A 27,029-nucleotide genomic window follows, 5' to 3' on the forward strand; every position below is an offset into this window, starting at 1 on the left:
GTATCATTTTATCGTTGCACCACTTTAGCAATACATGTTTCTACGTCGCCTGAGAAGTTATTTTTTGCAATTTTAAATGTAGCCCTCACTGTTGCGCGCTACAGCCTCCTCTCACTGGCATTTGTCGAGATTCCATGATAACCAAATAACACCCTCAAGAATCGCACAACGCTTCTTCGATTTTATTTCAATTTATTCATTTATTCAGACTTGATGATAAACCCAGACAGCCAGCCAATAACCTGGGGAGATTCACATAATTGGCTTTTTAAGTGCTCTGTTTATGGAAAATAATTCTCGCCATTACCGAGTGAAAGGTACTTCGCCACGTCGCTGTAAAGCAGATGTTCTCATACATTTCCTCGTAATAACGAGGGAATTACCCCAGCTCGAAAAGTTGAAACCGAATAAAAATGATTTTAAAATACAGAAATTTGTTTGCTTGTACCAACTATCAAGGTCACTTATCTGTAATACTCTGCGATTGACTACGATCTGTGTTTGAAGGTTAACGAAATAAACACTGTTGAAGGAGATGCCAATGAAGAACAAATACCGTGAAACGATAATTATGTATATCACATAAGGTATTTCCTAAACAATTCCTTGAAACAACACGTACAGAATCAATTTCTCAAAATAGAAGTTACTGTGTTATACGTTCATCTCTTTTTCCTATTCGAAATGTAAATTTGGAAAACAACAACGCAACAACTCCTATTTTGGGAAATATTAATCCGAAAGTACTGTTTCCTTCTCAATATATATTTTTTCAAGCAAATGCCGAATAAAAATCGCAAGACAACAGCATACTTAAAGGAGAATAAACACATAGTAAAGATGTACAATGAAGAGTTATGCGAAGCACAAGAAGATCAAAGACGACTAAGATTTGACCATGAATTAAAATGTGACGAAACAGTCTGTGGACCAAAGATACTGAAATCGGACTAAGGGAAGGTCATTCAAAGTCTCAGGAAGAGTGAGGCAATGGGCTGTGATGAAGTACCATCTGAAGGGCCAAAAATCAAGCTAAATGGAGCCTTACTGGACAGTTGAAACTTGCCTATACGATATATGACGAGGGAGTTTAGTCGTGACTATTTAGTGGGAACCATAGCATCTCCATTAACTAAGAAAAACATTGTAAAGATTGTAGAACAGTTAGTTTCAGATGACATATGACAGAGGTGAAGTGCAGATTTGAAAGAAAAATTGAGGAAAGCTTGCGAGAGGAGCAGTTAGGATCCGGGAAAGGAAAAAGAACACGAGATGGATACTGGAGTATGATAGGACCAACAGTGCTAGAAATTAATAGAGTTGTGTGCATCACCTACGTGATCAGGGAAAGTTTGTTGACAGCGATGAATGGGTATCCCGCTGAAAGAAGCAGCTGGAGCCCAGAAGGACAGAAGACTAATAAACGAAGTGTAAGCAGGATGAGGAAACTGATAAGACGGGCATTCAATGAAATGCTCGCCAACGGTGTAGTTTGTCACCAACACATGGGCAGGTAACTATGCCTTGGGCTGTTTACGTCGTCTAAGTACAGCTATGTCCGCCCCCGGAAGCTGAGTGGTCAGCGCGACAGACTGTCCATCCAAAGGGCCCGGGTTCGATTCCCGGCTGGGTCGGAGATTTTCTCCGCTCAGGGACTGGGTGTTGTGTTGTCCTAATCATCATCATTTCATCCCCATCGACGCGCAGGTCGCCGAACTGGCGTCAAATCGAAAGACTTGCACCAGGCGAACGGTCTACCCGACGGGAGGCCCTCGTCACACAACATTTCATTTTCAGTACAGCTATGCAAATACACCACAGGCCATTAAAATTGCTACACCACGAATATGACGTGCTACAGACGCGAAAATTAACCGACAGGAAGACGATGCTGCGATATGCAAGTGATTAGCTTTTCTGAGCATTCACGCAAGGTTGGCGCCGGTGGCGACACCTACAACGTGCTGACATGAGCAAAGTTTCCAACCGATTTCTCATACATAAACAGCAGTTGACCGGCGTTGCCTGGTGAAACATTATTGTGATGCCTCGTGTAAGGGGGAGAAATGCGTACAATCACGTTTCCGATCGGATTGTAGCCTATCGCTATTGCGGTTTATCGTATCGCGACATTGCTGCTCGCGTTGGTCGAGATCCAATGACTGTTAGCAGAATATGGAATCGGTGGGTTCAGGAGGGTAGTACGGAACGCCGTACTGGATCACAACGGCCTCGTATCACTAGCAGTCGAGATGAGAGGCATCTTATCCGCATGGCTGTAACGGATCGTGCAGCCACGTCTCGATCCCTGAGTCAATAGATGAGGAGGTTTGGTAGACAACAACCATCTGCACCAACAGTTCGACGACGTTTGCAGCAGCATGGACTATCTGCTCAGATACCATGGCTGCGGTTACCCTTGAGGCTGCATCACAGACAGGAGCGCCTGCGATGGTGCACTCAACGACGAACCTGGGTGCAAGAAAGGCAAAACGTCATTTTTTCCGATGAATCCAGGTTCTGTTTACAGCATTATGATGGTGAAGGTTGCCATTGGTTACACTTCTCGGTCACCTCTTGTTCGCATTGACGGCACTTTGAACAGTGGACATTACATTTCAGATGTGTTACGACCCGTGGCTCTACCCTTAATTCGATCCCTGCGAAACCCTACATTTCAGCAGGATAATGCACGACCGCGTGTTGCAGGTCCTGTACGGGCCTTTCTGGATACAAAAATGTTCGACTGCTGCCCTGGCCAGCACATTCTCCAGATCTCTCACCAATTGAAAACGTCTGGTCAATGGTGGCCGAGCAACTGGCTCGTCACAATACGCCACTCACTACTCTCGATGAACTGTGGTATCGTGTTGAAGCTGCATGGGCAGCTGTACCTGTACACGCCATTCAAGCTCTGTTTGACTCAATGCCCAGGCGTATCAAGGGCGTTATTACAGCCAGAGGTGGTTGTTCTGGGTACTGATTTCTCAGGATCTATGCATCCAAATTGCGTGAAAATGTAATCGCACGTCAGTTCTAGTATAATATATTTGTCCAATGAATACCCGTTTATCATCTGCATTTCTTCTTGGTGTAGCAATTTTAATGGCCAGTAGTGTATCTATGTTGAAATTTCCATATGACCACTAGTTAAAGAGGTAGGCGCGCCGATATCTGCAATACATGTGAACATTTTTTTCAGTACACTAAGCAAACGTTTTGGAGAAAAACATTAATTCCCACACTTTCGATTGTACTGAACCAAACAATCATTTTCATGCAAATCCTCGTCAACGTGCTAGCACATTTTCATAAATCGGAGGTATAATTTCACTCGACACAACAGAATGCAACTACATAACGCATATAATTTTATACATTCTATCATTACTAAAGCGTAGTCACAACTAAGTAAACCGTATGTTGCCCACAACTGATGGAAAAGCAGTACCGTATGGCAGAAGTTACTTAAAAGGGTGGACTGTTGCTACTGAGATAAAAACAGCTGGATAAAATATGTGGAAGGCTGTTTATTTATTTGATGTAATGTGTCAGTATTAGTTATGAGATGGCGACATGATCTAGGAAACGTGTCGTCGTAACGTGAGTACCATTAATAAACATTGCACCTGATGTTAACTAAAATGGCTTAAAAGACTCACTCGTTCTCAGGCGACTGCCACTGCCAAGGGAACGTCGGACTGGTCATCATTAAAAAAAATTCTGAATCGTAGTTTTATGTTCCTAATTATTCAATCTGCAAGTTACGCGCAATGAAAATAAAAGATTGCAAAAAGTCAAATCGGAAAAGAAACATAGCGAGATGCATCAGAAGCAACGAGACGCAGCTCACAGTAATAGGCCTCAGTTGAGAGATTTGAACAACGGTAAGACCACGTCTACAGATAAACAACTTAGATATGAGAGAGGTGCAGAGCGAAGACACCAAGTTAGGGAGAAGCATCGCATGCAAAGAGAATAACATCTGCCGAAACCAACACACTGGTCGAGCGACTGACCTCGATGACGACACCTTACTCATAACTGCGGCGTAGATATCATTAAAGTGCCCGGTGACGTGGATACTACGGTATTGAGTTTATCGTGGTCATTGGTCGATAACTTCAGCATCAACAGGAAGAACAAAGTGAGAAGCATGTTTTAATTTCCGGTGCAACCCTTAAGAAATTCTCCTTGAAGACTTGGCTAAAGAATTTGTGTTGTGCTGTCACATTTGATCGGTCTCCCTCCAGACGGCGTACTAACGGTTTACACTGTACCACGTACGGTACCCATTTCTGACGAAATGCTGTTTGAGCTGTGGAATCCGATTTCAGCCATGCCAGTCAACATACACTGAAGAGCCAAAGAATCTGGCACACAGAACTAATATCGTGAAGCGCCCCCGCGAGCACGCAGAAGTGCCGCAACACGACGTGGCATGGACTCGACTATTATCTGAATTTGTGCTGGAGAGAACTGACACCATACATCCTACAGGGCTGTCCATAAATCCGCAACAGTATGAGGTGATGGAGATCTCTTCTGAACAGCACGTCGCAAGGCATCCCAGATATGCTCAACATGTTCATGTCTGGTGAGTTTGGTGGCCATCGGAAGTGTTTAAACTCAGACGAGTGTTCCCGGAGCCATTCTGTAGCAATTCTTGACGTGTAGGGTATCGCATTGGCCTGATGGAACTTCCCAAGCCCGTCGGAATGCACAATGGACGTGAATGGATGCAGGTGATCAGACAGGATACTTACATACGTGTCACCTGTCAGAGTCGTATCTAGACGTATCAGGGGTCGCATATCACTCCAGCTGCACACGCCTCACACCATTACAGAGCCTCCCTCAGGTTGAACAGTCCCCTGCTGACATGCAGGGTCCACGGATTCATGAGACTGTCTCCATACCCGTACTCGTCCATCCACTCGATACAATTTGAAACGACATTCGTCCGACCAGGCAACGTGCTTCCAGTCATCAACAGTCCAATGTAGGTGTTGATGGGCCCAGGGGAGCTTTGTGTTGTGCAGTCATCATTGGTACACGAGTGGGACTTCGGCTCCGAAAGCCCATATCAATGATGTTTCGTTGAATGGTTTGCACACTGACACTTATTGATGACCCACCATTGAAATCTGCAGCAATTTGCGGAAGGGTTGCACTTCTATCACGTTGAACGATTCTCTTTAGTCGTCATTGTTCCCGTTCTCGCAGGATCTTTTCCCGGCCGCAATGATGTAGGAGATTTGATGTTTTATCGGATTCCTGTAATTTGTGACACGGTCGCTGCCTCGGAGATGCTGTGTCCCATTGCTCGTGCGCCGACTATAATACCACGTTCAAACTTACTTAAATGTTGATAACCTGTCATTGTAGCAGCGGTAACCGATCTAACAACTGCACCAGACACTTGTTGTCTTATATAGGTGTTGCCGACCGCAGCACCGTATTCTGCCTCTTTACATATACGTATTTTTGTGGACTGGCAAGACAGCCAAGCCACTATGAGGTAGCCGAAGGGCACGCTTTTAAACTCACGCAGGCTGGCGTGAGGTCTGGAAAATGATAAGGAATTGAGACTAGCAAAAACGGTACGTAGCTTCTGGAATACTTAACTTTAATCCATAATTGGTGAACATCGGTCTGACGGTACATGCATCACTGATAGTGGCGACACGCGGGTCCGACGTATACTAACGGACCGCGGCCGATTTAAAGGCTACCACCTAGCAAGTGTGGTGTCTGGCGGTGACGCCACACGTATGCCTATACCAGTTTATTTGGCGCTTCAGTGTATAATGCTACACGATGAGGGGCGTTGCTGAGGTAGGCTGTAGCCCAGAGAAGGAAATGCAGAGGTGACAATTTACAACACATGTAGCGAAAAGCTTATCATTGCCCCTCCGATTTGGAGAACCTGGATATATTTTTTAGCTCTTTCTGTGAATGTAAACATTTGTCATGTATCCAGGCGCCTGTAAATTGCCTAAGACCGAAATTGTACAATCCAACGGAAATAACTTAAAAGTTAACAGCTCGAGGCATTATAGAGTCATTCAAAGAATTAATCGCAACTGTGGACCCAAGATTAAAGAGAATACACTTTGAAATTAGACTTTGAAATAAAGGCTAGTGAACTGACGTTCATGAAAGAGATCGACGTTGAGTACTTAACATGACCACGAGGATATCTTGCATCTGGGATAGAGATAGTATCTACAATATGTTTCGTATTTAACCCATTGTTAATAGAGCAAAGTTTCCATAGTAGAACACCGTTGCACAGAGAAATAGTGGTCTCTGAAAGGTTAGATAATTTACTACGAGAAGAAAGAGAGACTGAAAGAAATGTGTTAGATAGAATTATAAATTATGTTATTTTGTTTAAAAAACGTAAAGGAGTAATAGATACGAAGGGCAATTTTTTCTCAAGCTCCGATAGACATCGAACTTAAAACCACAGGGAAAATCCGGTGTAAATTTGCGCAAAAATGTCTCTAGTATGGCCGTCTACCGCGTCACGTCGCACTTTTCAGTTCTGAGCGCACAGTTAACACGTAAAGATGACTAGAAAATAGCGTCTCATGCCATGAGCGACGTGCCTGCTGAAAGCTTTCGCCTGGTTTCATACACCCCACATGACATAACTGTCGTGCGTTTTCATCTTCATGACAGTCGCTGCCTGCACGCTGCAGAGGTAACGAAGAGACACCTGCAGCGTTTCCGATGGGAAGTGTTTTAACACCCAGCGTATAGCCCGAACTTGGCTCCCTCTGATTTTAATATCTTCATTCACATGAACCTCGTGGTTTGAGGACAACATTTGGGCACACACAACAAGCTGTGGAGCAGGGTAGTGAATTAGCGAAAATCACAGGCTGCTGCCGTCTATGACGAGGGTACTGGAAAGTTGGTACCACTCTGTGGTGAATGTCCAAGTCGGTGCGGGGACTATGTAGAGAAATAGCTGGAAGGTGTAGCTAAATTTTGTAGACAAAATATTTTTGATTTTCATTTGGTTGCTGTTTCGCAACCGATCACAGGTTGAAAAAAAGTAGTGCATGTGGTAGTACAAAGTTCAGTTTTACTGCTAATCGTACTAGAGAGTTTTTAAGGGGGGTAGGACGTCAAACAGGCCGACTTGGAGCAGGAGAGGCACTAGAGGACATTTTATTTTCTACTGTCTATACTTTTACAAATAAATTCATAAAACTTAGTCAGGATGACCAGGAAGGATTCAGGATTCACACTCATAGCAGTGGAAGTGCAAAAACATAACAAAATAATTTTTTTTAGATATGAAATTTCATCATTTTTTTCACTGACTGTTGGCTGGATTGATGCTATAGGTACATTTTTCTTCACAAGTAAGAGAGCTTCTTTGATGAATTTTGCACAGCATACGAACCATACATACAGGTGTATGAAACTCTAGAATTTTCCAAATCTATTAAAAACTGTGGTATACACCACTTCTAACAATCACCGAACAACGCGCTCCAGTACGCGGCCGCCAAATACATCGCTGGCTGCACTTCTCTGGGCGGCCCGCTGCTTTCATCGCTGGCCGCCTTCACACGCACGCTCCCTTACGTGGCCGCCAAATACATCGCTGGCCGCACTTCTCCGGGCGGCTCGCGGCTACCATCGCTGACCGCCTTCGCGTTTGTCAGCACACAGCAGTTGGCTACGCCAGGAAACATTGCGATTGGTTTTGCCTGGGAAACAGCGACCCCAGCCGACGGCTCCATTAACTAGCAAGCCTTATATAAACCCGGCCGCCGCCGCAAACGACAGTTCTCATCGGGAAGTGCAGTACGCCGTGTTACAGCTGCTTGTGGATGACTCGCCGCACCACACGAGGTTACCTGGCTGCTCGGCGGAAATCTTGCGACTTCACTTGGAGAGACTGAACTTCACTGGACTTGGGAATAATTACGGGACGTGCACCCCACAATGCACATTTGGACATTGGTATAACCAAACTTTACTTATGCATTACTACTGAGTGTGAGCCTGGGTAGACGCTTGGCTAACATAATTGTTAAAAAGTGATTTGTGATTTAATAAACCAGACTGAAGAGGTTATTGTGTTATTCCTGGTTATAACACAATAAAATAGCGACGAGTACGCACCAGGAGACGTTGGAAGATCTCCTCAAGAAACTTCTCCAGCAGCAGGGCGAGAACCACAGGCTGCTACTCAACACCCTCCTGCCACTTATACAAGGGTTCATGCAGACGTAGGCCACGCAGCAAGTACCGCCGTTTCCGTCTTTTGAACAAACGTTAGAGGACTGGGGAGCCTACGAATCCCGATTGCTGGAACATTTCCATGCTTTCAAGGTAACTGACGTTGGCCTCATGAAATCTTTGTTTTGTCTTGGTCCAAACCTGAGATTTATCGGCTCTAGTGCAAACTGGCCCCCTTATCAAAACCTTCGGAGCTGACTTTTGGCGAGATTCGCTCGTTGCTCACTAAATATTACCAGCGCCATACCCATGTTATTTCATCTCGAGTCGCCTTTTACCAATGCAAGAAACAGCCGAATCAGGCGCATAGAGAGTGCGCAGCGGAATTTCAAGGCTTGGGGCGACGATGTCACTTTGTTACCTCTAAAAATAAGGACTCCTACGCCGAAGAAATGACCCGGGACATGATAATCAGGGGTCGCCAGACAGGGAGTTCCAACATGAGACCCTTCAGCTCGTCGACCCCTCATTGGATAAAGTCTTGGACTTGGCACAAAGCTTCGAGGTGACCCGTGCAGCAGGCAAGAAACTAGAATCATGGGTCGACATTCCAGCAGTCAATGTAAACACATCAGAGCCGGCGGATAAGGCCCGCCCGAGTGATGATTCCGAAATAGCGATAGTGCGGGCAGGCCGCCGGTCCACTCAGCAGAACCGTCCGCCACCTCGTTCCAACCGCTCAAACCGGTCGTGGGTGCCAAAACGTTTGCCACCGTGTCCTGATTGTTTTAAAAAACATCAACGAGATGACTGACCTGATCGATGAGCCTTTTGCTACAAATGTTCTTCCGAGGGCCATTTAGCTTCTGTGTGTCGAAAGTCCCGCCGGCCGCAGCAACCTTCGGATCTTCCGATGGATGTTAATCTGATCGCCGCTATTGATCAGCAGGAGACCACCAATAGGCTTTTTATTGAAGTCCTGATTGCGGAAAAACCGATTCAATTAGAGGACGACACTGGCGCAGCCGTGAGCATTCTAAATTACGCCACATATTTGAGACTTGGTGCTCCTCCCTTGCACGACACGCAGCGGCGCCTCATGGCGTATGGTAAACATTCCATTCCAGTCCGCGGTCAAGTCGACTTGCCGACGACATACCGGAATGTCACCCGCCAGGTCACCTTCTTAGTCGTTAACACGGATTCCTCTGAGAATTTATTTGGGCTGGACGCATTTCGGAAATTTGGTTTTTCAATCGACGATTCTGTGAATTTGGTGTCGGACGAGGTTTCGTACTCGGATCTGGACAGGCTTTGCCAGGATTATGCAGACCTGTTCGCCCCCGGCCTCGGTTCCGCAAAGAATTTTGAGGCACACATCACACTGAAACGGAATGCGCGGCCTCGGTATTTTCGTGCCCGTGCCGTTCCTTTAGCTCTCAGAGATCAAGTGAAGAAGGAGTTGGACCACCTCGCGGCAAGTGGCGTTCTTGAGCCTATTCCTTCTAGTCAGTGGGCTACTCCCGTCGTCGTTGTTCGGAAGCCGTCAGGGCAGCTCCGTCTCTGCGGCGACTTTAAAGTAACAGTTAACGCCCAATCAGAGATCGAGACATATCCTATTCCAAAGCCGGAGGAGTTGCTGTCCAAATTGAAGGGTGGAAAATTCTTCTCGAAAATAGACCTCGCTGAAGCATACTTACAGCTCCCACTTGATGCCGCATCTCAGCAGTTCCTGACCTTCAACACACCGCACGGGTTATATCGTCTGAAACGCCTTATGTTTGGGATCGCCAGTGCCCCTGCTATTTTCCAGCGGTTTTTGGAACAATTAGTTCTTAAAGTGGATGGATGCATTAACTATTTGGACGACATCCTGGTGACGGGTCGTACGACGGAGGAACACCTTCACAACCTGCAATCTTTATTCCATGTCTTACGGGAGGCTGGCCTAAAATGTAGGAAAGAAAAATGTTGTTTTTTCCAACCTGAAATTGAGTACCTGGGCCACGTCATTTCCTGTTCGGGTGTTCGTCCGTTAGAGAAACATATAGAAGCCATCATCATGCTGCCACGACCTACAACGCTGACACAAGTTCGTTCCTTTCTGGGGAAGATTTCATATTACCGAAAATTCTTACCCGCGGCTGCGACGGCAACTGCCCCCTTGTCTCAGTGGACGCCAGCATGCGACCGCGCCTTCCACAGGTTGAAATCCCAATTACTGCAGGCCCCGTGCCTCGCACGTTTTGACCCTACTAAGCAAATCGGCATCGCAACGGATGCCTCGGATACAGGCATCGGGGCGGTCCTGGCTCACAGGGAGGCAGATGGGTCGGAGCACCCTGTGGCCTATGCATCGAAAACATTAACCGATACGCAACTCCGGTATTCCCAAATTGAAAAAGAGTCACTGGCCATCATCTTCGCCTTAAAGAAGTTCCATGTTTTTGTGTATGGTACAAAGTTTATCCTCATTACGGATCATAAACCCCTCATATCATTATTCAATCCTGCAGCAAAGATCCCTGACCGGACTGCTCACCGTCTTCAGCGCTGGGCTTTGTTTTTGGCACGATACCAGTATGAAATCCACTTTCGCAACACAACCGAGTATTTCGACAAAGAGGAAATTCTGTGTTTTCACGTAGACGAATAAGCACAGGCCGCAGTAGATGCGTTTCCCATTACCAGCTCTCGGGTAGCGGACGCAACCAGTAACGACGAGGTGCTCCGACAAGTCTGTCGTCACGTGCGTAACGGATGGCCCGAACGACCGCCTCCCACGGCTCCTCCGGCGTTTCGTCAGTTCTTTACTGACCGCCATCAGCTTCAGTTGGTTGACGGGGTCCTTCTACTTCTTTCGGACGCCGGACATCCACGGGTCGTCATTCCGCAGTCTTTACGTCAGCACGTTCTGCGCCTGTTACACCAAGGTCATTGGGGAATATCCCGGACGAAGCTTTTGGCTCGCCGGTTCACTTACTGGCCCGCTATGACTCAGGAGATTGAACGCCTCACGCAGGCGTGTCCCTCCTGCCAACGCCAGCAGGCAGCTCCACGACATTCCTTTGCCTCTTGGCCACCATGTGCTTTCCCTTGGGAACGGGTGCACGTTGATTTTGCTGGGCCGGTGTTTAATGCCATGTTTTTTATTGTCGTCGACGCACATTCCAGGTTTCCATATATTGTCTGCTGCAACTCCGTTTCCACCTCCACCACTATTGCACCCTTAGAAAAAATATTTGCCATTGAAGGTCTGCCGGAGGTTCTCGTCTCGGATAACGGTCCGCAGTTCCGCAGTGATGATTTTCGGGTTTTCTGTGCCCGGCATGGCATTCGCCACATTCCGACGCCCCCCTTCCATCCTCAATCTAGTGGCGAGGCAGAGAGGATGGTCCGCACCTTCAAAACGCAGATGAAGAAATACCTCGAGGATCACTCCCCCAACCCATCTCTTACTTTTTTCTTGAGCAGTTACAGGTACACGCCCATCGGAGATAAAAGCGCGGCGGAACTTCTTCACGGACGGCAGCCCTGGACCCTCTTGAATCTGCTTCTGCCGACACCTTGGCTGGCTCCGTCGCTGTCTGCTTCTCGTTTCCGCCCAGGTACTCTGGTGTGGGCGAAGGGCTTCGGCCGACAAACAGCCTGGATTCCGGCCACCATCACCCAGGGCCGGGGCAGGAAAGTCTTCCGGGTTGAACTTCCCGACCGGGAGGTTCTTCGACATGCCAATCAGCTTCGCCCTCGCCTGCTTTCCAATCGTTTTCTCCTCCCCCCTCGGCATATTCTCCTCCCGTCCCCTGCTATACCTGATTCCCCACGCCAACCAGAGGAGGACACGCAAGGGTGGTCCTCGCAGTTGGCTCCCGGTCGGCTCACGGACGACGCCTCCCAGCCAGAGCTTCTTTCCCCGGACGTGGACCAGGGCCAGCCACAGCCAGCCGGGGACTCCGAGGTCTCCGCCGATCGCCACCCCTAGGTCACTCCGGATGCCGATGAAGACATGCCACTGGTTCCTCCTGCACTGCCTCCCCTGCTGCCGTGGTCCGCACGCTATAACCTTCGCCCCCGGCCGGGGCGTTTTCTTCCGTATGCTCCTGTGCCCAGTCTCACCGTCGACGCCGAGGTTTCGGAGGAGGAGGACGCCATGGACGTGGCGTTCATTCGCAGACAATGTTTCCACGCTTCCCCACGGGGGAAGGGGTGTGGTATACACCACTTCTAACAAACACCGAACAACGCGCTCCAGCACGCGGCCGCCAAATACATCGCTGGCCGCACTTCTCTGGGCGGCCCGCTGCTTCCATCGCTGGCCGCCTTCACACGCACGCTCCCTTACGTGGCCGAGAAATACATCGCTGGCCGCACTTCTCCGGGCGGCTCGCGGCTACCATCGCTGGCCGCCTTCGCGAGCGCGCGTTTGTCAGCACACAGCAATTGGCTACGCCAGGAAACATTGCGATTGGTTTTGCCTGGGAAACAGCGACCCCAGCCGACGGCTCCATTAACTAGCAAGCCTTATATAAACCCGGCCGCCGCCGCAACCGACAGTTCTAATCGGGAAGTGCAGTACGCAGTGTTCCAGCTGCTTGTGGATGACTCGCCGCACCACTCGAGGTTACCTGGCTGCTCGGCGGAAATCTTGCGACTTCACTTGGTGAGACTGAACTTCACTGGACTTGGGAATAATTACAGGACGTGCACCCCATCATGCACATTTGGACATTGGTATAACCAAACTTTAATTATGCATTACTTCTGAGTGTGAGCCAGGGTAGACGCTTGGCTAACATAATTGTTCAAAAGTGATTTGTGATTTAATAAACCAGACTGAAGAGGTTATTGTGTTATTCCAGGTTATAACAAAAACTGTGGTAAAAATTGTGATAATAAACTACGAAATTTCATTTTTTTCTAAACATATATTTTAAAACGTAATAGAACATTTATTTTTTCATAGTTGAAATAGATTTTAGACTTTCAGACACCTGTAAGTATGGTTTGTATGCTGTGCAAAATTCAATGAACAGTCTCTCTTACTTATGAAGAAAAAAGTACCTGTAGCAACAAATGCAGCCAATATTAAGTGAAAAAATGATGAAATTTCAGATGTAAAAAGAATTATTTTGTTATGTTTTTGAACTTCTGCTGCTACGAGTGTGAATCCTGAATCCTTCCTGGTCACGCTAACAAGGTTTTATGAATTTATTTGTACAATTATAGACAGTGGAAATTAAAATGTCCTGTGCTGGCTGTCCTGCTCCAAGTCGGCCAGTTTGACGCCCTACCCCCCTTAGAGCGAGCCTGCTGTGGAGTCCCTCCGTGTAGCATAGCATGCGGAACTGACCTGCAGCACGTAGAAGCGCTGTCCGTGGCCGCCGGGGGCGAAGGCGGCGGAGAAGTGGGAGCAGTTGGCGTACCAGTAGCGCGAGCTCCAGAGCGGGCCGCTGGGGTCGCACGTGACGCACTGCGGCTCGAGGCGGCGCGGGTCGTCCGTGGACGGGTCGGGCACCACGTACAGGTGCTGCTGGCCCGGCCGCGAGTCGTGCGTGCCCAGGTAGTACCTGCGACAGGGCAGTGGCTGCAGCTACAGCTGGCGCTGCTGGGCGTAGCTACTCAAGCATAGCACCGCCCCAGCTGGTACAGGTGCTGCAAGCCTGGCCACATTTGTGTGTGGGGACCTGTAGTACCTGCAACACATCCGCACACTATGCATTGTCCGCCGCATTGATCCCCCTCACTCCCTGACGTCTCCTTTCCTTTCCACCCTCAGCCCGTTGCCGCGCCTTTACCATTGTGTCCCACCCTCTCTCCATCTCCAAACCCTCCGCCTCCTTTCCCGACGCAACTTCCACCGTCTACCGCTCCCTAACATCTACCCTTCCTACCAACTCTAACCCCACCTTCCTCCTGCCACCTCCTCAGGGCTCCCTCTCCTCCCTGTCCCTTCTCCTGAGCGGCTTCCCCCTCCTACTCCCCCTCCCTCTCTTGTGCTCCTCTTCAGTGTCTCTGCATTCCCTCCTGCCTTGTCTTCCCTCTTCATCTCCTTCCCCACCAGTCCCCTGCCTCTTGGTGTACCTGCTGACGCCCCTACACTTTTCATCCCGCCGTCTCCACTGCAGCACCTTGCTCTCACCTCCTTTTCCATCCTCTCCAGCCTCCCCCTCGGCAGTTCCCACCTGGAAGTTTTATTCTTCGTGTGTGCACCAAGTTGGCTTAAAGTGTTTTGTTCTGAAGTGTTTTTAATACTGTGGCCGACTTTTATCCTGTGTGTGTGTGCCTTCAGTGTCTTCTTTTTGTTTAAGAATCGCCAACTTTTTTTATGTCGACTGTTTTAATTGTCCCCCCATGAACGTCTCTATGTCAGTGTATTTATACCTCCATTATCTCCACTTACTCTGTTTTATATCCCCCTTTTTTATCGCCTTATGTATAACATTTTATTCTTGTATTAGTTGTCATGTAACTCGGCTGAAGAGCGGCGGATTGTGCCGATGACAGCCCTCCCCTGCCCATATGTAGCAGGGGAATGAAATCACAATAAAGAAACAAAATAGTACCTGCAACTCCCATGATGATTCTCTATGACCTCATCCTTTTCCTACATCTCCTCCTTTTCCTCGAACACATCCATATCGTCTACATTAACCGCAGTCTTGATCCCCCTAACCCCCTGCTGTCTCCTTTCCTCTTCACACCCTGCCCCTGCCGTTGTTTCCCAACCCTCCACCTCCCCTCCCAAAGAAACTTCCAGCGTCTCCCCACCCTGGATGACGTGCTTCCCCCCAATATTTATCCTCCCTTCCAACTCTGGCCCTCCCTTTCAATTCCTCCCTAGGATTCCCTCTCCTTCCCTCCCCTCTTATAGTTCCTCCATCCTACTCCCTCCCCCTCTCATTCCTCCTTTCCCAGTCCTTGCGCTCCTTCCTGGCTTGCTCCCTCTCCACCCCCTGCACCTTTCCCACCTTCTCGCTTTTCTGTCTCCCTCCTCTCCGACCTTCCCTCACTTGGTAGGTCCTTCCAATTTTAATCCAGTTACTCGGTATCGTGTTTTGGTGCTCGCCAGCCGACCGCGGTGGCCGTGCGGTTCTAGGCGCTGCAGTCCGGAACCGCGGGACTGCTACGGTCGCAGGTTCGAATCCTGCCTCGGGCATGGATGTGTGTGATGTCCTTAGGTTAGTTAGGTTTAATTAGTTCTAAGTTCTAGGGGACTGATGGCCTAAGATGTTAAGTCCCATAGTGCTCAGAGCCATTTGAACCATTTGGTGCTCGCCGTGTATGTTACATAAGTGCTGTGTGCGTTCAGTGCCGCCGTCCCATACTGTGAACGCCGTTTTTAATTTTGTTATTCGTGCCACCACTGTTTATGTGCTATGTCATCATCGAGTGTCATTTTAATCATTATCTGGATTTTATGTAAACGTGCCTCATCAAATTCCCCCCCCCCCCTTTTTTATATATTTTAACTAGAATTGTTTCCCCTTCTTATGTGTAACCTTCATATTTTATCCCTGTATTTTATGCTTGTAGCGTTCTCCTGTGATATTTTTTATAGTATCTTGGTTGAAGAATTGTGCTGCTGACAGACCACCCATGCTCACACGGGGCAGGAGTATGAAAGAACAATAAAGGGAAGAAAATAGTACCTGCGAAATATGCTCCTCAAGACAAACCCCTCTAAAACCCCAGCACCAATTATAGGAAGAACCACCGGCAGCTTCCGCCTCAGTGACTTCTATCTCATTATTTACAACTGTCCTATCCCGTAAAAATACTGTAAATGTAAAATCCGTGGCAAGAGCCCGTGAAAGGACCATTGGCCTGATTGTAGCTAGAGTACAGCCGTTCGTTGTCGCACCGCTAGGAGGGGCAGGATGGTGTGCCCATTGCCCCTACCTCCTTCTGGCCACAGGAAAGATTTGCAGTACTTATATGATAGCAGGCTGACTGGACTCGGGGCTGCAGCTGCCCTGAAAGAGCTGCGATGAGGAAAGATGCCCACCTCATCCAGAATTGGTTCTGGGACTTCCAGTTGTAGTCCACTACCTGCTAGACCACCACAGTCACATCAGATTAACTGATACACTAAAATATCTTAGACTAATTTTTGAGTGGCAACCAACATGGAAAACTCACCTAGTAACCAACCAACAAAAAGCTCACAATGGACTGAATCTAGTAGCTGGCCTCTACAGCTACAAAATATAGCTCTGACCCATTCTATCCCGTGCAAGTGTAGCATACCCAGTCTAGATCCTTGGAAGTATAACTCACCACATTGCTTTCTGCCCCTCTATCCTTTCCCCCACAGGGATTCTTTACCATCTCATTAAATTCCCACCCCTCCTGACTAAAACTGAAGGCCTGCACAACGCACAAAGTCGACCCCAATAATACTACCGTCTTGCCTCGTATGTCCATTCCTAATATACTGCCACTTGCAGAGGAAGTGGTAGTGATATTAGGTGAGTTCAGAAAGGGCCACTCGACAGTCGACAACATTATGTGCTGCAACAGCTGATCGACAAGATGCAGAAATACGGCGAAAACCTGCACATCCTCTTAATAGATTTTAAGAGGGCATGACAGAACCCACTGGGAGAGCCTGGTGAATTGCCTAACCGAGTTTGGAATACCCAAGGAATTCGTCAGCTTAGTTCGAGTTTGCCTCACAGATTTCAAAGGCAAAATGGCGCTCAGGTAACTAGTCACACAGACTTTTACATAAAACAGGGTTGAGAAAAGGAGATAATGTGTCACCAATATTGTTCAACCTGGCGATCGATAAGATAATGAGGAAAACTTTCCATAAGAGCTTCGAGGGAATCAAGGCAAAGGAAGAAAAAATCACACATTTTGCATTTGCCCTGTTGTCCAGATCTAAAGAAGAACTGATGCAGATGAGCGACAGCATGGAGGCGCAGTGAGGGTGATGGTCTTGTGAATGAATCGTAGACCGAATATCTGGTGATGAGAAGGACTCATGACTATTCAAGAGACCCACTCCAGCCTCGGTAGTCGGATCCGGAACACATAAAAGGGTTCATAATTTTAAATATCTGTGGGTGATCTTCTCAGGGGACGTATCGTATCAGGCAGAAATCAAAGCGAAGACCAAACCGCAAAACGATCGTACTTCAGTCTGAATCAGCTGTTGAAATCGCGCAGTCTACCAAGGAATTTCAAATTCCAGCTGTACAAAACATTGATTCAACCAGTAGGGCTGTAACCTTTCGAAATTCTGAACGTCTGGAAAAAAGACTGAAATAATCTTCTCCTCTTCCAGCGAAAAGCATTAAGAAAGATCTACGATCCTTTACGATATAACTGGTGAATGGAGGATCCATCATAACATGAGCTGGATGAAATCTACAATAGACCAAACGTTGTAGGCCTGATGATGAGAAGTTAAGCTACTTGTAAGGGCTGGATACGTTGTTCGGATGGATAAACACAGAGGGCCCTTGAAATCCATGGATTTTACTTCCTGTAGATGAATACCAAAGAGGACAAAAGAAAAGGTGGTGATATGGAACCCATGAGGACTTGCTGCAGATTGGCACAGAGTGACTGGCATTAGGAAGAAGAAAACAGAGCCTATTGAAGGAGGAGCCTCGTAGCTGCGTGCGGTCCTCTGGGTCCGTCAAGTCTCACATATTTAGCCACGTTTGCAATGGCCTGTGATTGAGTTGCTCTTGGTTTGTAGACAACAGCGCTTGCAGTCTTGGAGGAGGGGGCTTAACACGCCTGTCAGTCAGTTAACTCAGCACGTAATTGACATGTTTTGTATACGTGTGTCAGGATTGTCATACATAACAGCGAAAATGAACGAAACCATTAATGTTCAGAATGTTTTAAATATTGAAGCATCCATGTTAAGAAGGCGTCTTCCAACGGAATACGGTGTAGTACTTGATGATGACACTCTCGCCATTTTTTTGGTGGATCTGGTTGTTCAAAAGATGAATATTCGTATGACTGCTCAACTAAAGTTGCGCTGCATAGGATAGTGGATGAAGAAAACGACTTTATAGGCGATAACGCGATTATTAGTGTCAAGATTGTAGTGCTAATGCCAGTGGCGGAAACAGTACTCCTCAAAGAAAAGATGACAGTCCTGGTGACTATGAACCTCCACCGGAAAAGAAATACCATACTGTTAGTATTTTTATAACATTTTCTGAAGAACTTCTTGAACATGTTTATGATGATTATCGTGCACCTCCACGTAAGCTATGACCTGTAGCTCATAACTGAAGAGACATCCACCTATAAAAAGTACATCGAACATCAAAGTAATATTTCACTATCTGGAGAAAAGAAGACATAATGAACATTCATTTCGGGGAAAAATGGCAATCGAAGAACTCGAAATAAAACAACACATTCTACCACAATTTAACACAGCACTGAATGAAGGAAAATGTGTCATTACTGGACCCCGAACTTTTGGGCAATGCAAAAAGGAAGAGAAACTGGACTCACAAAGATTAAATATCCTGCAGATTTCATAGCACGTCTCAAGAAAAACGCAGAATGTGCCGTAGACACAACACTGCTATCATGACTGCCAACGATGTACAGACGAAGATATTCGCCAGTGTGGTGCCCGTTTTGTCGTAGAAGTTAATTAGAAAACAGCGGATTTCCAGATACAGCCACACTGCATTTCGAACACTGATCATAGTGGATTTGAACATGAGCTAACTCCCGGTGCGACACTACCTAAAAAAGTCGAAAAATCAACCATTTCATTGGTCCCGTCTGCGCACAACACAACTCATCATTACGCAGTAGTTGTTGCGCTTTTAATGAGTGGATATCTAAGAATAAAACTTTATACTTGTTTTCAAGAAAATGCTAGCGGCCCGAAATCTAAAGAGGCTATTGGTGGCTAGCAAAAGTGGGAAATTGTCAAAACACCGTTTAAAATCACTTTTCGTGAATGGGATGCATGATCATTGTGCCAAAAACAACAAAATATGTCAGCCTTTGGAGGTATATATTTCCTCCGACAATATAACATATGTGCTTGAAAGATAACAGAGTCTATAAGGACTCTCTCCAATGACACTGACACTAAATTTGGAAATAGTATTTTCATAATTAAAATGCATTCTATTGTACACAACCTGCTGTCTACTTCAGTGTATCAGCCTATGCTTCAATATTCCTGGCAAGTGGCAGCGTACAATTTTCCCGGGCGTGTTGCTGAATTAAAAAATGTGATTCATGTGACGTTTGATTTTGCAGCTCAAGAAGTAATTCTGGTGACTGGCCAGATACTGCTTCCGCCAGATGTGCCTACTGTGACCCTGGATATTATTTCATGCATTTTGTTGGGGAACCTCAAGCATATTTTTAAAGTCCGATAGTGGTCTAACTAAGAGTAACGCAATCGTAAGCTTTCACCATCCTAATCACAGCGGTAAATAAAGCTTCTAAATACAACTGCAACACCGAATTCCTGTACCAAACTAGAGACACCCCCTGTTACTAATTTACACATAATTCCAGAGCTTAACAAGGCTGAGTGATAACCGCCACAAAATGTTGAAAGGAAAAAAAAGTTTATCGTTTACAACATTTTCGCTGTTCATGCAGCAAAGCTGCCACATCAATCATGACGTTTCAATTTATTATTTCACTACTGCTCACTCTATTCGCAAAACATTTCTCAGACAGTATATACGTATACCACTGGCTGTTTCTGAAAAGAGTATATGAATGTATGACGCATAGTTTAGGAGATATGACGTCATAAACATTGGGCTGCTTGGAAATTAAACTGCAAGGCACAATTCGCCAGAGATACAGGTGAAATATGTGTAGAAATATGTATAAGATGTGTTAAATACACTGATTAGTCATAACATTATAACCACCTGCCTCATAGCTTGTTTGTCTGTCTTTGGAATGAAATACATCACTGATTTTGCATATCAGGGATCCGACAGTTTGTTGGTAGGTTTGTGGATATATGCGGCATTACATGCCTATGCACAGGACAGGTAATTCGCGAAAATAACGGGCCGCTGATTTGCGTATACGATGATGTGGGCGAGTAGCGACCCAGATGGATTCCATGGTATTTACATCAGGCGAATCTGGTCTCCGAGACATCAACGTGAGTTCCCTACAATGCTCCTCAGACCACTGTAGCACGGTTCTGGCTCCGAGCCGCGGACAACTAACAGCCGAAAGATGACATCGCCCTCGGGAAAGATTTTAAGCTAGAAGGGATTCTGGTGGTTCGCAGCTGTCTGCGTGTCTTCGACTACTACCACAGGTCCGATACAAGTGCGGGAGAATGTCTCCCATAGCATAATATTACTCCTGCGAGTCTGAGTAAGGGGCACGCTGCACGTTTCGAGCCTCCGCTCACTTCGATGACGGCATTTGTGGCGACGACCAGCGACTTAGTGTAGCACCCTAAGAGGCGACACGTTCCCATCGATCGACGGTCACCGTGCCAACTGCAATCGTAATTGACGATGTCGTTGGATTAACATGTAAACACGTAGGGGTAGTCTGCTGCGGAGATCCATGTACAACAATGTGCGATGGGCGGTGTGCTTCGAAACACTTGTGCGTGCACCAACATTGTGCTCTTTCTGTAGAGATGCCACAGATCACCATCTATCCTACTTTACAGAGCAGATAAGCCTCCGAACCCCGCGTTCTGTGAAGGGTCGTGGACGTCCAAACATTTAGCTCCTAACGGCAGGTTCCTCGTCCTTCTACTCCTTTCCTTAGGCGGTGACGACAGTAGCTCGTGATAATTCGACCAGATTCGCCTTTTTGGAGGCTCTGCCCTTTGTCAAAGTCGCTAATTTCAATGGATTCCCCCAATTGCAGACCATATCTTCGCCAGGGTGATCCTGCGTCGGTGTCTGCTCCCCTTACCAACATTTGTTACCGCGTCACATGCCCGCGATGGCACCAGGCGGCATCCAACGTCGCGGTGGGCAGTTGTCATAATGTTTTGGCTGATCAGTGTATGTGTGTCATGTGCATACGCTGCCAAACTCATGGGGAAAAAAACTCTTCCTAAACACCTGCATCGATTTCAACAAAATTACTCACTATCTGGAAAGGAATACTGTTGAACTAGCAACGTCCTATTGGGGTGGGGGTGATAACGTGCAGACAGAGAGGGGGGCAGAAGGAGATGGGCAGGGAAAGGGAAGAGGAGGGGATGGACACAGAGAGGGGGCAGAAGGAGATGGATAAAGAGAGGGGGAGGAGGGAGGAGGAGAGGGACAGAGGGAAAGAAACACATGGACAGAGATGGGGAGGAGCTTATGGCCAGGGAGAGGGGTAGAAGGAGATGGATGGGGAGAGGGGGAGCGAGCAGATGGACAGAGAGAGGGGAGGGAAGAGATGATCAGAGGGTGGATGAGGAGACGGACAGAAGGAGGGTGAAGGAGGAGATGAACGAATAAAGTAGAATAAGCACATTCCTGGGGAACACTGGGTACTCAGCTAGTATTTTACCTTATGGATGTCAGTGAAATCTTGAGGTGAAGGTGGGTGAGATTATTCAGAAAGAGATGTTTCAGAATCCTGAAGAACTGATGTTTAAAAATCTCATGCACTCCATTTAATGTGTGCAAAACTGTTGCATTACACACACTGGACACCGAAGGGTAGTGCTAAAATACGGAGCCATAACTGGTCGAACATTTTCACATTACGACGTTCTCGAGACTAGCTATAAAACTTCCTGATGAGCAAAGACATGTGCTTCATCTTGAGGATAGACTTAGTGAAGTTTTGTCACCAACCACTGATTTTTTACGCGATCTTTTGCCACTAAAAGCGAGAGGCTGGATGGTGAAGTTGTAATTGCCATCGCGATAGGGAAGCACATATGGTAACCGAGTAAGGTGCTGGTGCAGGCACAAGTGTTTCTGAACGCGCTGTTCAGTGCACATTGTTGATAATGGGTCTCCGCAGTAGACGATCCCTGTGTGTTCGAATGTTGACTAAAAGACATCGTCAGTTACGAGTGCAGTGAACACGGGGCCGTCGATATAGGAGCGTGTATCAGTGGAAACGTCTCATCTAATTGGACGAATCACGTTTATTTTTTTACATCAATTTGTGCCCGGATACGCCGCCATCCAAGGGAAACTTGCACTGCTGCACGGACGCAGACCCATGGAGGCAGTATTAAGCTATTCACCTGGGCTTCGATGGGACCTGTGGTAGTAACAGAAAGCACCCAGACAGCTGTGAGCCTGCAACCTTTCACATTTGATGTCTTTCCCGACGGCGAGGATATCTTCCATCTAATAACTATTCATTTCATAGGGGCAGAATCGTCCTACAGTGGCTTGAGGAACATGATATTGAACTCATGTTGTCTTGGACTCCAAATTCGCCTGATCTGAGCCCGATCGCCCACAAATCACTGGCCACTGTTTTACGGGAATTGGTGTGTAGACGCCAGGTGCCACGTACCCCCGGAAACCTGCCACCGACCTGCCATATCCATGCCACACACTCATAAGCCCACAAATCACTGGCCATTGTTTTACGGGAATTGGTGTGTAGACGCCAGGTGCCACGTATCCCCGGAAACCTGCCACCGACCTGCCATATCCATGCCACACACTCATAAGCAGATCATCGTATTGTTTTGGCTCATCAGCGTAAATCAGCATTCAGTTATCTCTTTCCATTTCATAAATTAAAAACTGCGCCTTTCATCAATTAAATATACGTATTTCTTCTTCTTCTTCACTCTAAAGTAAATTACTTTCTCCTTATTAACTAACATTTTAAAAAGCAACCAGCCGACTGAAATATGGCAGAGAGTTTATATGGAGCCGAAAACTGATTGTGGAATCGGATCTCTTGCAACCAGAATCGAATTTCTAAATTTCCATATTAGGGTGTTACCAGGGTCGTACCTAGGATGTGACGAGATGAACCGCCGGAAGGGCGCAGGCAGCGAAGGCGAGCAAAAACTGATGGAGAAAAAGATGATTTTTAGTAGTAAGTGTAAGAGGTACGTGAGTTCACTTACCCTTGTGTTCGTATCTTCTACTTAGTCTACAGTTGTACACGCCATGTAGGCACTGCCTCGTTTCTGAAGTGTCATTTCGTCCAAGTAACTTCATAAATAAATTCCTGCTGCCAAACAGACGTCTGTCCCTAATATGGTTGACATGGCGAAGTGCAGCTGCCATCTACACATCTTGCTCATGTTCAACACCGGAGATCTTGGTGCTACTTTGCTACTGTATCGTAGAATCTCAAAGGTCAGCGAGCGAGTGCTGAAGTAAATATGATGTTTGACCGAAGACTTCCATTTTTTGCCGATTTTTGCCGACTGCCGATTGCAAAGAGACGTGACAGTGGAGGAAACAAGCAAAAGAGGATTTGGAGGGGATATGCAGTAGGTTTTGGCTGATACGATCTGCTGTGTAAATAAAAATAATTCAGTACTAAACGCTTCGTGGCTGGTTAGCAATATTTCGGAAAATTTGTAGTCTTCGTATCGGTAGACATATATACCGGGTGATCAAAAAGTCAGTATAAATTTGAAAACTGAATAAATCACGCAATAATGGAGATAGAGAGGTACAAATTGACACACATGCTTGGAATGACATGGGGTTTTATTAGAACCAAAAAAATACAAACGTTCAAACAATGTCCGACAGATGGTGCTTCATCTGATCAGAATAGCAATAATTAGCATGACAAAGTAAGACAAAGCAAAGATGATGTTCTTTACAGGAAATGCTCAAAATGTCCACTATCATTCGTCAACAATAGATGTAGTCGAGGAATAATGTTGTGAACAGTACTGTAAAGCATGTCCGGAGTTATGGTGAGGCATCGGCGTCGGATGTTGTCTTTCAGCATCCCTAGAGATGTCGGTCGATCACGATGCACTTGCGACTTCAGGTAACCCCAAAGCCAGTAATCGCACGGACTGAGGTCTGGGGACCTGGGAAGCCAAACATGACGAAAGTGGCGGCTAAGCACACGATCATCACCAAACTACGGGCGCAAGAGATTTTTCACGCGTCTAGCAATATGGGGTGGAGCGCCGTCCTGCATAAACATCGTACGTTCCAGCAGGTGTTTATCAGCCAGGCCGGGGATGATGCGATTCTGTAACGTATTGGCGTACCTCTCTCCCGTCACGGTAGCAGTTTTGCTCTCCAGCGCCATCTGTCGGACATTTTGTGAATTTTTGTTGTTGTTGCAATAAAACCCCATGTCATTCCAAGCATGTGTGTCAATTTTTACCTCTCTATCTACATTATTCCGTGGTTTATTAAGTTTTCAAATTTATACTGACTTTTTGATCACCCTGTACTTCGCCTATTCAATAAGTTGAGCCTTCGTGTGAAGTTGCCTGTTCACAGCCCGACCGCTGTACCGACGCACTCGCTGACCCGTCCGATTGTGTGTGGAGAATGGCGACTGCTTGGCGGACCCTACATGCCTGCACTGACAGATTGTGGTATGGAAAGTAGCGATCGGGGCTAGCAGGTAGAAGTTCGCTAGTGATACCGACGCACCTGGACCACACACCCGACTGCAAACCTATCGCCCACACATAGGCGAACGGATAGGGACAGTCCCGCTAAATGAACGAGTCGCCCGACTGATTGGCTTGCGCATGGGGCCTTAAAAAGTATGCTTTGCTATGATTCATTGGCTCCTTTACTCAAGCGTCTGTTCAAAAATAGTTCAAATGGCTCTGAGCACTATGCGACCTAACTTATGAGGTCATCAGTCACCTAGAACTTAGAACTAATGAAACCTAACTAACATAAGGACATCACACACATCCATGCCCGAGGCAGGATTCGAACCTACGACCGTAGCGGTCGCTCGGTTGCAGACTGTAGCGCCTAGAACCGTACGGCCGCTTCGGCCGTCCTCAAGCGTCTGTATCTTAAGAACACTGGAAGTTGGCGTTGCTAATGTATTACTTATTTCTGTGTTGTTGTAGCGCGAATTAAACTGACACACGCTAAAAAAAGCCTTCAATTTCTTTGTTCAGCATTGCGCTAATTCTTCTGTCATGTCTCATTACGTAGCCATTTTCGCAGTCCTTGGCAAATGTTGAAATGTGTGTGAAATCTTGTGGGACTTAACTGCTAAGGTCATCAGTCCCTAAGCTTACACACTACTTAACCTAAATTATCCTAAGGACAAACACACACACCTATGCCCGAGGGAGGACTCCAACCTCCGCCGGGACCAGCCGCACAGTCCATGACTGCAGCGCCTGAGACCGCTCAGCTAATCCCGCGCGGCAGTGTCTTTCCACATGCAGAATTTTTTTTAAGTGTAGTTTTAAGATACAACCACTTTAAATTCAGTAACCAAATTTATATTGAATTGATGGGCTAGCAATGGCAGACGTGTTCATTTGAGAGTAGAACAACTTCCACAAAGTATTATGGAGGGGAGAGGGAGGGAGTAAGCTTTCGCAGTTGTGTCAGGGGTGCAGGGTTACCTCGGCACGGCCCTGTGTTTTACACATGCAACAAAAAGTGGAACTGGGAAGCCTGTTTGCAGATTTGGGGTTCGGGAGCCCATGTAAATGTAGTGATTCTGAACTTCTACTTTGTCGCTGGGGATTGATCAGAAACAACGACGAACTACTGCAATGAACGCGCAAAGGTTTTACCGCACGGTAGAGACTCATCCTATGTACAGCCACAGTGTTGCAGGTAGAGACTGTGAGTTGGTGCTTACACGAGGTGGTTGTCGTTGTCCCAGGCGAGGATGCGCATCACCTCGTAGTTGCCGTGGCTGAGCACGGCGATGCGTTGCTCGGTGATGGTGATGTGCTTGATGTGCGTGTACGAGTGCGTGCTGGTCTCCTTGACGGGCGCCAGCAGCAGGAAGCTGCCGCCGTCCGGCGAGAAGACGGGGTGCGGCTGCACCTCCAGCCACGACTCCTCGGCCGCCCGCTCCGCGTGCGTCTGCCGGCAGGACACACACACACACACACTCACCTTCAGCTGCGTCGCGGCAGAGGCCCGAGTAGCAGGCGTTCCAGATGCACAACAGTGAGGTTGAGAACCACGCGGCGGGCTGCGGCAGCCCATCTCTGACAAGGGTAACAGTGCCTACTCGTCATTGCCGAATTCGTACAATCTCTTTGTTCTGTAGATACGCGGCTTGGCCGGAAATGACAGTGACGGAAGTGTAAACTCCAGATAGCGAGGCGTTTGGAGAAAACAGAACTTTTGACGCGGGTCATTCGAGGCAGGAGCCCTTTGTGTTGAGGCGCGTACGCAACCGAGGCCAACGAACCTCAACCAACCAGTTTTTTGGTCGAGATTTGCATAGTATGTACGGACAGCAAATCGGAGCCAACGCAGCGGCTAGCCTTAGTTGCTATTGCTCTGCTGCCAGTAATATCAAAGTGAGGTGGCTGGTTGGCGTTGAGACCCCTCTCACGCTGTAGACGCCGGGTCGAAAGTTCGTTGGTTTAGTACCGATTTGTTATGTCTCGAAAACGAGTATGTATTTATGTACTAGCGTTGGAACTTAAATAGTGGCAACTATTTATTCACAACCGATACATACGAGCTACATGTTTACACCTGTTACTGTCCTTCACAGTAGTCGCCAGCGTTGTGTAGAACCCGTTGCCAGCAATGTAGAAGGTGTAGTATACCGTTAGCAGAGAGCAGAGCCTGTTCTGTTGTTGGTGCGAATGGAGCGGTCTACTGCCAAAAATAAAACGCCAATCCAACGAATGGCGTCATTATGGGTCGCAGCGAAATTCGAAAGTGCGTCAGAGCCCCAGTATGGTGAAAGTTATGGTGATTCTC

General features: G+C 47.2%; 1 protein-coding gene across 3 annotated transcripts in view; it reads right to left on the reverse strand.

Moving 5' to 3' along the window:
- The window catches only part of LOC126483960 (inactive dipeptidyl peptidase 10), a 1,424,293-nt gene that overhangs the window by 108,719 nt on the left and 1,288,545 nt on the right, over positions 1-27,029 (reverse strand). For all 3 annotated transcript variants that reach the window (XM_050107257.1, XM_050107256.1, XM_050107255.1), the window contains exons 12-13: positions 25,942-26,171; positions 13,556-13,772 (exon numbers count right to left, since the gene is read on the reverse strand). In XM_050107257.1, the coding sequence (XP_049963214.1) occupies positions 13,556-13,772; positions 25,942-26,171 (447 nt within the window). The remainder of the gene's footprint in view (positions 1-13,555; positions 13,773-25,941; positions 26,172-27,029) is intronic.

This window comes from Schistocerca serialis, chromosome 6 (genome assembly GCF_023864345.2).
Source record: "Schistocerca serialis cubense isolate TAMUIC-IGC-003099 chromosome 6, iqSchSeri2.2, whole genome shotgun sequence".
Lineage (NCBI taxonomy): Eukaryota > Metazoa > Arthropoda > Insecta > Orthoptera > Acrididae > Schistocerca > Schistocerca serialis.